The 14287-nt window shown below is 39.3% G+C and overlaps 1 protein-coding gene across 3 annotated transcripts in view; it reads left to right on the forward strand.

Annotated features, from left to right (window-relative positions):
* Nucleotides 1–14287, forward strand: part of LOC125459334 (chromatin remodeling regulator CECR2-like) — a 69796-nt gene that overhangs the window by 33789 nt on the left and 21720 nt on the right. For 2 of the 3 annotated variants that reach the window (XM_059652125.1, XM_059652127.1), the window contains exons 5-12: nucleotides 2129–2224; nucleotides 2862–2962; nucleotides 5532–5713; nucleotides 6689–6778; nucleotides 7368–7500; nucleotides 11220–11352; nucleotides 12174–12214; nucleotides 13380–13471. In XM_059652125.1, coding sequence (XP_059508108.1) covers nucleotides 2129–2224; nucleotides 2862–2962; nucleotides 5532–5713; nucleotides 6689–6778; nucleotides 7368–7500; nucleotides 11220–11352; nucleotides 12174–12214; nucleotides 13380–13471 — 868 coding nt within the window. The remainder of the gene's footprint in view (nucleotides 1–2128; nucleotides 2225–2861; nucleotides 2963–5531; nucleotides 5714–6688; nucleotides 6779–7367; nucleotides 7501–11219; nucleotides 11353–12173; nucleotides 12215–13379; nucleotides 13472–14287) is intronic. The other variant, XM_059652126.1, reaches the window with a different exon arrangement.

Below are 14287 nucleotides of genomic sequence, written 5' to 3' on the forward strand. Positions count from 1 at the left end.
CCTACTGCATGTGCCAGATATGTTTGTCCCTAGCAGACAGAGAAGATACAGTCGAGTGAGGGAGTCTTGGTTCTCTAGAGAGGTTGAACAACTGGTTAAGAGGAAGAAGAATGCTTATGTAAGGTTTAGGAAACAAGGAATGGAAAAGACTCCAGAGGGGTACGGTTTATCCAGGAAGGAGCTGAAGAAAGGGCTTAGGAGTGCTATAAGGAGCATGAAACAACCTTGGCAGATAGAATCAAGGAAACCTCCAAGGTTTTTTACATATACGTGAGGAATAAGAGAATGACCAGAGAAAGGGTAGGGCTGATCAAGGATTGTAAAGGGAATTTATGCACGGAACCTAAAGAGATAGAAGAGGTCCTTAGTGAATACTTTTCTTCAGTATTCACAACTGAGAGGGACCAAGTTGTAGAGGAGGACTGTGTGAAACAAGCTGGTAAGCTAGAGGAGGTTGATGTTAGTAAAGAAAATGTGCTAGGAAGTTGAGGATAGATAAAAGTCCCCCAGGCCTGATGGGATTTATCCAAGGATTCTATGGGAAGCGAGGGAAAAGATCGCAGGGCCTTTGGCGATGATCTTTTTGTCCTCACTGTCCGTAGGTGTAGTGGCGGAAGATTGGAGAGAGGCAAACGTCATTTCCCATCGACCCCGAAAATTACAGGCCAGTTAGTCTTACTTCAGTGGTAGGCAAATTATTGGAAAGGGCTCTGAGAGATAGGATTTATGATCACTTGGAAAGGCACAGTTTGATTCATGATAGTCAGCAAGGATTTGTGAAAGGTAGATCATGCTTCCCAAACCTTGTTGAATTCTTTGAAGAGGTGACCAAACACATGGCTGAAGGTAGAGTAGTGGATGTGGTATACATGGATTTAAGTGAGGTGTTTGGTAAGGTTCCCCATGATAGGCTCATGCAGAAAGTAAGGAGGCATGGGACAGGTGGAAGTCTGGCAGATTGGATTCAGAATTGGCTGACCCTTAGAAGATAAAGGGTGGTAGTAGACAGAAAATATTCAACATGGTGCTCAGTTACGAGTGGTGTACCACAAGGATCTGTTCTGGGTCCTGTTCTATTTGTGATTTTTGTAAATTATTTAGCTGAAGGAATGGAAGGGTGGATCACTAAGTTTGTGGACAATACGAAGGTGGGTCACATTGTGGACTGTATGGAGGGCTGTTCTATGTTACAAAGGGATATTGACAGGATGCAGAGCTGGGCTGAGAAGTGGCAGATGGAGTTTAACCCTGAAAAGAGTGAGGTGATTCATTTTGGAAGGATAAACTTGAAAGCACGATACAGGGTTAACGGAAAGATTCTTGGCCGTGTGGAGGAGCAGAGGGATCTTGGGGTTTATGTCCACAGTTCCCTGAAAGCTGCCGCCCAGGTGGATAGCGTAGTTAAGAAGGTGTATTGTGTGTTAGCTTTCATTAATAGAGGGATTGAGTTCAAGAGCTGTGAAGTTATGCTCTGTCTATACAAAAGCCTGGTTCAGCCACATCTGGAGTATTGTGTCCAGTTCTGGTCACCTCATTACAGGAAAGATGTAGAAGCATTGGAAAAGATGCGGAGGAGATTTTCCAGGATGTTGCCTGGAATGAAGGGAAGGTCTTATGGGGAAAGGTTGAGAGAGCTAGGGCTTTTCTCTTTAGAACGTCAAAGGATGAGAGGTGACTTGATAGAGGTGTACAAAATAATCGGAGATATGGGTAGAGTAGACAGCCAGAGACACACTCCTAGGGTGGAGGTAGCTATTGTGAAGTGGCATAGTTTAAGTGAGTGGAGGTAGATACAGGGGAGACTCCGAGATAGGTTCTTTACTCAGCGTCGTTGTGGCATGGACTGCATTGCCGAAGAGAGTTATGGAGTCAGCCTCATTAAGGGCATTTAAGCGGCTAGTAGGTAAGCATATGGATAATAGTATAAGGTAGGGGTGGAGGTTAGATAGACCTTAGGTTTAGGGTAAAAGTTTGGCACAGTGTCGTGGGCCGAAGGGCCTGTACTGTTCTCTGTTCTATGTATGAGTGTAACACCTTGAAACATGAATGCAGCATTACTATCATCACTGTAGAATGTAAGTATTGTGAGGTGCAAAGTGTTTATAATTTTTCAACATTTGATTTCTAGAAAAGGAAAGAAACTGAAGGAAGAGGGAAAAACAAAGAGCAAAAATGAAAAGCAGAAGAAGAAGTGGAAACTTCGTTACAGTTTATCAAAAACAAGGTAGTGTCGACTATTTAAAGAAGCATTTATTTGAAGTATAGCATATGTAATGTTCTACAGGTGGGCTTTCACGAGAGGAAAATGTACTTCTGTTTTCAAAGTAGAAATGTACTTTGAAAGGGATAGTGCTCATTAAAAGGGAAATCAATAGGCAATTTCTTAATTTATTTTGTCTTCTCCCACTTAATTATTTTGTCGCAAAGTTATTACAATGATATTCAAAGATGGAAAATTCAGCTTACACTCTTGAAACTATTTTAAATATTAGATTACAATGTTACAGAGTATGACATCACTTCACAAAGCACTGTATAGCATGAGTTTCAGGTTAATGACTTCCGAGCAAATAGATGATTTTGTCAAAGGCTGGCAGCGTGTGGGAGGAAATCCTTCCCTCTCCCAGCCTTTCCAAGCAAGAGTGGGGTACTAAGGAATAGTAAGGGCTAGGCGAATTTGTGCCATCTCGCCTTTCTTCCCAAGTGATTGGCACATGATGCAGAAAGTGCACCTAGACTGTTGAAGGAAAATCGGTGAGCATTTCACTGAGACATTTAATACTTGTCAGTGTTAACATGTTCCAGAATATGTTTTTGATGAATAATTGCAAATTTTAAACATTGTTATTCTGTATTAACAGTGATAAGTTTGAAAGAGTTGAAAAGGAAAGTGGAATCATTGATGGAACATCTGATGAAGAAAGTAATATGCAGAAGGAAAATGGTGCTGCAGGCTATTCTGGTAAGCACAAAAATGATTCAAGTATCAGTATAACATTTAGCTGTATAATAGTCAGTGAGGATTAAATTTGGATTAAAATTGGAGATGAAATGTTCGATATTGTGTTGTCATATTGCAACTTAAGCAAGTACTTAATACTGTTTGCATTTTTGAAAACACTATGCAATATCTGTTGATTTAGAAACTGTCTCAGTAAAAGATACATTTTTAAGTCATCATGTCTCAATGGTTCTTTATATTTGTAATTCCATTTCACAAGACAAAATTTTGCAGCATTATCCATTGTCACAGCAGTAACCTCCCTTCTGAATTTCAGCAATATTTGCTTTAAGCACCTTCTGAGTTTAGGTGGTAACCATCTCTGGATTTCATTCATAGTGACCAAATTTTAACTGACTTGTCTCATTTGCAGTTCACACCTTTGTGGAAAGGGACCTGACAGTAGGAATAATTTGTCCAAATTTGACATAAATTTGGCATCAGTAATTTAACTTAGTTCAAAAGATAAGCAACTAACTTTTATCAAACTTCAGGTACTGCTGTTTCATGAGACCTTTAAAATCTGTGCCAATTACAAGGTGTTGCAATTAGTACCATTGTCAACAGCCCCTGTCGCTCTAAAGCTTTTAGTTGGTTTTGTTGTCTGACATTAACTTTTAGAGTAGTTTGCTCTCCCTGCCGTATATCCAATTTTATTATAACAGCACTCAGGATGTTAATAACAGAAAACATTTCTGGTCAGAGCTGGTTTTTCATGGCTCACATCTGCAATTTTTCAATTATTTCAAAGGTGAACCCAATTGATTTTAATTGCGTTGTTGTGTGGATCATTAAGGAGCTTTACTTCGCCAGGTGAAATCACACACGCAGATAAGATCAGATTCACTTGGTTTAATTCATAAGTCTGCAGGCAGTGACATTTAAAAACAATAACAGAGGTCCCAGTTTATTAAGGCATCTTGCTTAAACTAAATAACATGAGTAATGAATGAATGATTCATATTGTCACGTGTATTTCGGAAAATACAGTAAAAATTGCTTTGTTGCCACAACCCGTTGTCATTTTTGGAGACAATGCTCATGTTGCCCCTTCTCCCTCTCCTGCTCTGAGCATGCTCACATTGCTCCTTCTCCCTCCTCCTCCACGCATTTCACATTACTCCTCTGGTTATCAGATATTCAGGTTCCTGGGCTTTTCTTTTCTGCCAAAGTATGACTTTTTTTTTCTCTTGCACTTCTTCTGGAGGTCAGTAATCACTGATCTTCCCTTCCTTTCCTCAGATTCCCAGTGATCTGTCTTACGGGTATTAGTTTTGAAGGGGAATGTAGACCCCTTTTATGTCTTGTATAGGAGGCTGGTGTGGGAACTCTCGTGTGTTTTGCCTTGTACAGGCTAGCAGGCTGTCGAAAGTGCTGTTCTGAAAACAATCAGACATTCTAATGCAATGAATGTGAGCATGCATTAGAACAAGCAGCAGGAGCATATCATTCAACCCCTGAAGTCTGCTCCACCATTATTTATGATTGTGGCTGATCTGATTGTAACCTTAAACCCACATTCCTGCCTACTACTGATCACCTGTTACCGTCTTGATTTACAAGATTTTTTTCCAACTCTGCCTTAATCATATTCAAGGACTCTGCTACCACTACCTTTTTAGGAAGAGACTTGCAAAGATTTGAAACCCTTTGAGAGAAATCTGTTTGAAATGAACACCCCATAGTTTGTGAGTCTCCCATAAAAAGAAAAATCAATTCCACATCCGCTTGGCAAGACCCCTGGGATGTTATATGTTTCAATTAACTTGCCTGTTACTCTTCTAAACTCACAGTGAATGCATGCCTTTCCTCCTAAGATCAAGTTTTCCCCAAACTTTCCTCCTAAGGAAACCCACTCATGTATTGTAGATCTTTCCTGAACTACTTCCAATGCATTTACACTCTTGCTTCAACTAGATGACCAGTGCTGTGCATAGTACTCCAGATGTGGTCTCACCAGTGACTATCCCTCAAAGATGCACAGTCTCTGGGAGGGCCCATGCACAGTGATCAGTGTGCTGATGCATGAAAACCACTGCAAGGCACTCACCTTGGAGGCCTGCACAGCAAGGGGTACAAGGGGATGCATTAGAATCAGCACTGCTATCATTGCCCCAGTTACTGAAGCATGACTTCCCTGCTTTTGTATTTCACCTCCCTCGCTGTAACTTTTAATATTCTTTTAGCTTCCCTAAATACATGCTGTCCCTTTTTTGAGGTGCTTCCAGATTGGAGGGAAGGATTGAACCACCAAAATTTGTGTATGTTTGTCATTCCAAAGCCAGTTAAAGACATTTCCACTGTAGCTTTGGTCTGCACCCCATAAATTACATACCCTCATAGTTACTGGAGAAGTGAAATGTTACACAAGGTATTTCTTGCAACAGAGTAGGTCAACAGAGTATTTTCATCTATAATGATGATTTGGAAGGGGATACATTTAATCTTTCTTTGTTAGCGCTTCAGAATTCACGTGAAGTCCTGGTGCTATGAAAAATCCACTCCTTCTGTATTTAATTTCTTACTGTAGATTCTTCAACGATGATGCACCTAGAAGAATGGAGTACTTGGTCTCTTGTGTGTCACACTTTGGAAGAGTGGCAACGTCTTGCTGATGGTTTTAGAGAGAGCCAATGTTCAAAAGAGCGAAAGCTATACAAAATTTTGACTGAGAACTTTATTCCTGAAATCAGCAATCTGATTGTACAGAAGGTCAGTTAAGAAGAGAGAACAAGCAGTAATTCTTATTGTTGGGAAGTTAATTTCACATTATACAATGTAGGTGGCGGAGTGATGTGATGGCTTACAAGCCTGTCAGTGGCAAGACCAAATTTTTCGTTTTGAAAGCCTTCCGACCATGTACTTTTCTTTTGACGTAGCTGCCAGCTGCATAATGATTTACATGTGCCCATCCCCTTCACCCAGCTGTTGAACGCTAATGTAGAGGCAACTTTATACTCTTTATCCAAGACAACAAATTAGAGATTAGAATTCAAACCAGTTTACTCTATAATCTGTGTAAATTTAAGTTGTCCTAGGCTTGTATTTCCAGCTCTCAACAGTTGATTTTGCTAATCTGCAAATTATTATTTCATGGTTTATTTTAATAAATTAGCTGCTTTCTTTTTAAATTTGGAATCAAGCAAAAAATTAGTGTAAAACAGTTATGTTTTTATTCATGGGTTGATCATGCACAGCAATGCATACTGGCAATTTTGATCACGTCATTTTTTTTTTACACTAAATGCGGCCTTCAACCAAAGTGGAGCTAGAAGATAGGGAATAACTGGCCCGTGGTACAAAGATGTAAAAGCCATACATTTTGTCCATCCTTCGATATTGTATATTGATTTTATGTTTACAGCTGGGTAGCAAAAATTGGTAAGCAGAAGGCTCAAAGCAACAGAGTTGGAACTGAGGAATTATTACAGTACTAACTAGTGCAGAATTACAATGAGACCAGTCTACACATGCAGTCTTTATCCTAAAGTACATTGGATAAAGTTAACTATGCTACGTGCGAATTTTTTTTTAATTGGAAAATACTTGCACATTTAAACAAAATCAGTTAATGTTCCACTCTGCCCCTCTGTCCTCCTTGATGAGTGTTTGCTAATTTGTTGCACTCTGGAATAATCTAGAAGTTATCATACATTGTGACACACTTCAGTTTTGTTCCTTTCACAGGAGAAGCAGTTGCAGAAGAAGTATGCAGAAATTGCTCCTCGCAGAGCCTCTGATCGTCTCCTTGTGAAACGTACTCAGCAGGAAGAACTTGTAAGTTATCTTTGTTTTATTCTCATTGTCTTTTTAAAACATATAATCAAGAAAGTGGACAAAGCAATGAACTAGAAGCTATGTCAAGGCTGTTATTATCAGCTAGATTCTGCTTGTGTCTGACTGTGAGGGCAACCCTGGAAAGACTAGCTCTCCAATTTTCTGTTGACTCAGCCACCACCAGAATTTGTGCTTGTATCCTTTCCCAAAGAGCTTGATTGAATTCAGGAGCTTTCATTCAGCACTCTTTCTGCTCTCTTCTTAACCGTTCAGAGTTTTGTGACATTTACCTCCCTGAAAGATATTTTAGGGATAGGTCTGTCAGGCTTGTGCTGGTGCAAGTGTCATGTTTACAGTATCAAAATATTCTGAATGTTGTGCATTGTAACCATATACAAGTGAGACAACACACAAAGTACACTCTCACCTCAGAAAATAGAACAGCGAATTAAAATTGTGAGAGCTACAAGTTAGTTGTATTTGCTTATAACATACTGATGTAATTTAAGAGGGTTTTCTAACTGAGTCTGATATTGCATGATTTTTGACCAAAGTCACTTTGAACGACTAGACGTCTTCTGTTTTGAAGCAGAGGCAAACCCTATTTGGTCAACTGGGTGAAAAGGGTGTGAAAGATGGATTTTACCTTGCAGCACAGAGGCTTTATACACCACAAGAAATTAAGCGTATTGAGGAAGAAGGAAAAATTCTTGCCCGACAAGGTAAGCGTTAAGACCTAGATAATTTCTATGTGGTAGACAATAGACAGTAGGTGCAGGAGTAAGCCATTCAGCCCTTCGAGCCAGCACCACCATTCATTATGATCATGGCTGATCATCCACAATCAGTATCCTGTTCCTGCCTTATCCCCATAACCCTTGATTCCACTGTCTTTAAGAGCTCTATCCATCTCTTTCTTGAAAGTATCCAGAGACTTGGCCTCCACTGCCTTCTGGGGCAGAGCATTCCATATATCCACCACTCTCTGGGTGAAGAAGTTTTTCCTCAACTCTATTCTAAATGGCCCACCCCTTATTTTTAAACTGTGTCCTCTGGTTCTGGACTCACCCATCAGCGGAATCATGCTTCCTGCCTCCAGAGTGTCCAATCCCTTAATAATCTTATGTCTCAATCAGATCCCCTCTCGTCCTTCTGAACTCAAGTGTATACAAGCCCAGTCGCTCCAATCTTTCAACATATGATAGCCCCGCCATTCCGGGAATTAACCTCGTGAATATATGCTGCAGTCCCTCAATAGCAAGAATGTCCTTCCTCAAATTTGGAGACCAAAGCCCCACACAGTACTCCAGATGCAGTCTCACCAGGGCCCTGTACAGCTGCAGAAGGACCTCTTCGCTCCTCTACTCAATTCGTCTTTTTGTGAAGGCCAGCATGCCATTGGCTTTCTTCACTGCCTGGTAATTTTGTTTTGATTAAGTATGATAGGTAAATCATTTGGAATGCTCCTTTTATAGGTCAAAGTGGACACATTTCCTCCATCTAGAATTTAAGACCTTTTTATTTGAAAGGTAACTACGTGCACTGTGCTGCACTGTGCAACTTACTGACATGCCTGAAACATGTACTCTGAGCATTATTTTCAAGCCACCTTTATCAGTTTAATAGAAGAAAAATGAGTAAATTCACGCTAATAAACACATTCCTCAAAAGACGTTCAGCCAGTTTGCACAATGTTCAAATGATTCTTCTGACATTTTCTTCAATCTCCTAAGCTCTAGTGAAAAATTCCCAGCCTATCCAGTCTGTCCTTATAACTCAAGCCTTGCATACCTGGCAACATCCTTGTAAATTTCTTCTGAACCTTCTCCAGCTTAAGAATATCCTTCCTATAGCGGGGTGAGCAGAACTACACACAGTACACCAGAAGAGGTCTCACCAATGTCCTGTACAACCTCAACATGATGTCCTAACTCTATATTCAAAGATGTGAGCAGTGAAGGCAAGCATTCTAAATTGCCCTAATCACCCTTTCTGTATATGATGCAAACTTCAAAGAATTATGTACCTGATCTCTTAAGGGCCTCTTTTGTACAACAGAAGTTTGGGGTGAGGTGGAGGGGGATGTGCAGTGAAATAACTGTTGTTTCGCCCTGCTTGCGCTAGGTCACTGGGAGGTTTTTCTAGTGATGACTGGCAGAGAGTGCTTACTTGTAGTGGCGTCTGCTGCCATTGCTTATGAGACACCAAAAGGTACAGACCAATGAAATCCATGGCAATGACATTATAACACACTTTACAATTATTTTGTCAGCAACATCTGAATGAAATAAGTCTGTAAAATGAGGAATGCACTACAGCAACTTGCACAATTAACATTAAATTGTTGTATTCTAAATAATTGACATGACTGAGTCACCATGTAAACAAAGTTATCTCAAAGATATTCAGTTTCAAAATATTCACCAATCTCCTCCTCATAAGCTATGTTGGCTCCCTCATGGTATTTTTATCTGAAAGGTAAAGCAAAATAAGCCATCTAAGAAATATTTTCTGGGGAGGAAAAACAACATTTTGTAAAATATTAGATGAATACTGTAACATATTTAAGATGTAAAACCCTCTGTAAAGTGTGTGATATTTTAACCTCTTGATCAACAACTCTGGTGAAGATAAAGAATCTTGCGATATCAATGTTAAAGATGTCTTATAAATGCTGAAGATTGAACTAAGCATGCTGATTTGTTTGTAAGTATGCAAATGGTATTATGTGCAACCTAGTTAATTTAGTCCTTTATTTGTATTTCTATTGGGAAGCTTCATGTTTCTCTCACAGATAAATTCCCTCAGACCTTTTCTTTATTTGTTCATGTGATGTGGGCACTGCTGGTTTGGCCAGCATCGGTTGCCATTGACAAGATAGTAGTGAATTGCTGCCTTGAGCTGTAACAGTCAGTGTACATTCTAACTTTCTTCTTGGTTGTCTAGCCCTCTGAGGTCTCTCTACGGCAGCAACTGCAGGAACAAGAAGTCATGGCTGCACTTGGTGTGCTGGCATCAATCACCATGCACAGAACCCTGAAGCAGCTGTGTACTTTGAGGAGCTATTGGTTGCAATCCTTGTGTGGGGTTGTATTTGCACCGTGGTGCTCTTGGAAAGTGTGTTTCAGGATTATGACCCATAGACAGTGAAGAAGTGGTTCAACTATAAGTTGGGATGTGCAACATGGGTGGAATCTCACAGGTGATGGTGTTCCCATGCATGTGCTGCCCTTGTTCTTCTAGGCGGTGGAAGATGTAGATTTTTTTAAGTACTGCTAAAGTACTTTACACTACTCCAACTATTTGTCAGTGGAAGGAGTCGGTGTTAAAGATGGATGCCAATTAAGTGGATTGTGCCTAGCTTCCTGAGTTGTTAATGCTGCACCCATCTAGACGTGTGAATGAAAGAAATATCCTACTGTATTTCATTTCTAATGTGTGCTTTGTTGATGCTGGAGAGGCAGAAGTGAGATACAAAATGTAGAATTTACAGTCTCTCATCTGCTGTTGTTGACACAATACTTATTTGGCAGGTCCAGTTTACAGTCTGATTAACGGTAAGGATTCAGTAATTGCCATGCTATTGAATGTTAAAATCAGGGATGGTTAGTTGGAGGTGTTTGTTGTCTGGTATTATGTAGAGTGAATGTTAGGTGCCACTTGTCAGCTCTGGCATGCACATTGCCCAGGTTTTGCTGCATATTGATGTGGTTGTGGGCTGCTTTAGAATCTGAGGAATGCCAAATGATAGTGAACCTTACACAGCCTTCAGTTGAGTTGTAATAGGGGCAAATTAGGCACGTGGAAGCATTTAGCCATGTAAAGAACACCGAAGTTACCTCTTTTTCACTTACTTTCATTAGTGAAAGTGCTGCACAATGACAGTTCCTTTCCCTTTGGATGGAGAACATCAGTGCTCAGTTTCTTGCTGGTGAAACTTTACTTGCACCTTTTGATGACACTGTCGTTTCATTTAATTGTCTGTTTCCAACTTGCAATGTTATGGCAAAAGTGTAATAGTAGTTTTCCTACTTCCTGAGCCAGGAAGCCATGGCTCAAAAAGTCCCATCTTCTCCAGAGGTATGTAATAACATCCCTGAATAGGTTGATTTAGAAAATATTCAAAATCTGGAATATAAAACTAGTGACAGTTTTCGTGAAAACTATCAATTTATTGTAAGAGCCTGTCTGGTTCTCTAATGTCTGTTAGACAAAAAAATGGTCTGGCATATATGTGACTCCAGACCTACAGCAATGTATTTGAATCTTCACTGCAATTTGAAACAGCAGGCAAGCCAGTCAGCTCAAGAACGAGAGGCAAGCAACAAATGCCTCACTTGCAATACGTCTTGAAAACTTGTTCACAAAAGTTTTTGCAAAGCATTGAAATAGAAGCTTTTATTAGTAGGTTTACTTTGTTTCTGTCCTTCACTGAAAACAGAACGGGCAAGACGTCGTCAATTACGAGAAGAGAGACAAATGTCCTATGTGAAAAGTACCTTGAAGAGAAACTGTAATCCTAAAGCATCTTCTCCAGCTAAAAATGAGGAACCTATTAAGAAAAGGCCTGAAATGTAAGAAGTTTTCAGTTGTGTTGTGTAGGTGACAATTGTATATCTGATGTGTTTGCATTTTAATTTAGTTTCATTTTAACTGCTGATTTTTTAATTTAGTCTCACTGTAATTATTTAGACTTTAATTTAGTATCATTCCAATTACCTGCTTTACTTTTTGAGTTTTCTGTTTTCTTCAATAACTCCATGGTGGTGTGTTGGATGGAATCAACCTTTTGTGATACAGGCAGATTTTGACTAGGAAGAGACTTGGTTCTGTCCCTGCACTGTGCTGAATTTCCTGATCTCAGCCAGAACCCATCGGTAACAGGCATGAAAAATCAGCTCGGGATCCTGCTCTGGCTTGTTCTCCCACCAGTAGTCAAGGAGATGATTTCATTTTGTTATGCTTGGTTTGAGTAGATTACCAGCATAAATTTGCTGACTGCTATATGGAAATAGCCACCTTGCTGGAAAATCATGGCAGGCTGGTAATAACTGAAGGTAGATACCCTAATTGCAGTTGCCATGTTCAAGAAAGTAGTGTAATAAATTGAAAGAAACATGAAAATGAGTAGGATATAAACAATTCCTTGTGATTCTCTCACATGGTGAGCCCCTGAACTAAGTCTGTATGAGATGCTCCCTGACAAAGAGGGAAAACTCCCATAGACTCCTAGTTGCAAAGCAATTATCTATTGTACAATCACCTACCTTCACTTGGAAAGTTTAGCAAAGGGGTGGAGTAATCTGTAAATTTATTCTTTTGGTAAATGTAGGGATTTTCATAATACCAGAACTTCCCTCCTTGTTTACATTAATACAATTTTGTTTAATTTCAGGCATTATGCAGACGATGAAGAGTATGTTTCAATGTACAAAGGTTTGTATATTTTTCAACAGTATGTTTTTATGGCATTTGTCAAATCATAACATTTGTTCAACTGTTCTTCTTTCTCTTTAGGCTGTATCGTATCGTTTACTCCCGATCCCAACCACTCACTATTTTCTGCATACGAACTATATTTTTTCAGCTACCATCAGTTCTGAGGAAGGGTCACCAGACCCAAAATGTCTGATTTTTTCTTCACAGATGCTGACAGACCTGCTGAGCTGTCCCAGAAACTTCTGTTTTTGTTCCTGATTTACAGCATCCGCAGTTCTTTTGGTTTTTAGTTAGTATGTTTTTCAACATTGATATTTCTATAGTATCTGTGGGCATCGTAACGTTTGTCCATGTTTCTACTGTGTCAGGACTTTACACTATGTACTTAAACAACTCGTATCTCTATGTTGTGAAAAAGATATACTAATAATAGCAGAGGCTTCCATTTTAAGTAAGACCTTATTTGAATCCTAACTGTGTTAAGACTTTCTTCAGAAGCAACAGATAGATTCAAGCGGAAACCAGACAAGCTCATGAGAGGGATAGGAATGGGAGGAGGGTACACATGGAAGTCACTATAATCCTAGAGGAGAGCAAGCTGCTCTCATAATGGAGACAGACATCTAGTGGTGAATTTAACCTGAGCTTTACCAAACTTCAGAAAACAAATAAGGTTGAGAAGGCATGGCCTTGATGTTGGCCTCAACCAAAGCGGGAATTGAACCCGTATGCTTGGCACCACTCTGCATTGAAAAGTAGTCATCCAACCAACTGAGCTAACCAACCTCAGTGAGAGGATATGCCAATGGGATTAGATAAATATAGATGGTAAGAGACTGGCATGGAGCATGGGCATAAACATGGATCAGTTGAATGATTGACCTGTTTTTGTAATGTACATTCTATAGATAAGCATATGGACGTACATGGAATAGTGTAGGTTAGATGAGCTTGAGATCGGCATGGCAGGTCGGCACAATATCGAGGGCCGAAGGGCCGGGCCTGTGCTGTTATGTTCTATGTTCTAATGTTCATGCTTGAGTACTTTTTAATGGATTCACAGCTACTTTCTGTGATCTTGGTACAGTGCTGGTAGTTGTACTTTCAGTTTGCAATACATGTACATGCTTTGATCAGTGGACATTTTTGTTGTTGTTGACAGTGTTAGATACTGTAAAAGGTCACAAGGATTCCTGGCCCTTTAATGAACCGGTGGATGAATCCTATGCACCTGGTTACCACAAAATCATTGAGGTAAGTCAGAGTAAAAGATTTTTTAAAATTATTAGCTGTTACCTTGATTGTTTCCTGTTTTCCTGCATCGGGTCAGCCATGTGAATTTTACTGAAGATTATGACTAAGAGAAATTTAAAGTTTAAAACTGACGTTATTTAAAGTGATTCTGATTACTTCAAATATGCTCAGTAGCATTTGGGATAAAAGGAACATTAAAAAGTGTGAATGATTTAATTGGATGTTAGAGGTTATTAATCTTTTGAAATTACTTTGATTCTGTCAGTTTTAGCAACTAAAATCTGCTGTGAATTTATTTTGAAGTCCAGTTTCAAATAATTTTTTTTTAATATAAATCTTCCTTGGTTACAAAATGTAAAAGACTTGAAGGTAGTCTGTGAGATTCGCAAAATTTATTGCAACGGGGAGGTGACATTCAGTATAGTGTATGACTGTTTAAAAAGTGACAGAACTTTAGATTGCAATGATTGAATAACTTAGAAAAGACTAATTGAATGAGAGCTTTTTCTTGGTGTCAATTCAGGAGTGTTTGTAGAGTTAAAATCACAAGGTGCTGAAAACTATCTAAATAAGGTGTTGTAAATATGTACAGCAAAATAATGTTGTAGAGACTGATTGCCCCTTATCCATACTTAAATATGCTTTACTTCAAGTATTGGGCCTACATTATATTTCTAGGCAATAATAAATGCTCTTAAATCTGTTAGAATATTTAATAATACAGCTTTAGTAGGTTAACAATTTGTCGCAAAAACTGAAGCATGTATTCAACTAGAATGTGGTATGATTCCCCTGTCTTGAACGATTTTTCATGAA

The sequence above is a fragment of the Stegostoma tigrinum genome, chromosome 17 (genome assembly GCF_030684315.1).
Source record: "Stegostoma tigrinum isolate sSteTig4 chromosome 17, sSteTig4.hap1, whole genome shotgun sequence".
Classification (NCBI taxonomy): Eukaryota; Metazoa; Chordata; class Chondrichthyes; order Orectolobiformes; family Stegostomatidae; genus Stegostoma; species Stegostoma tigrinum.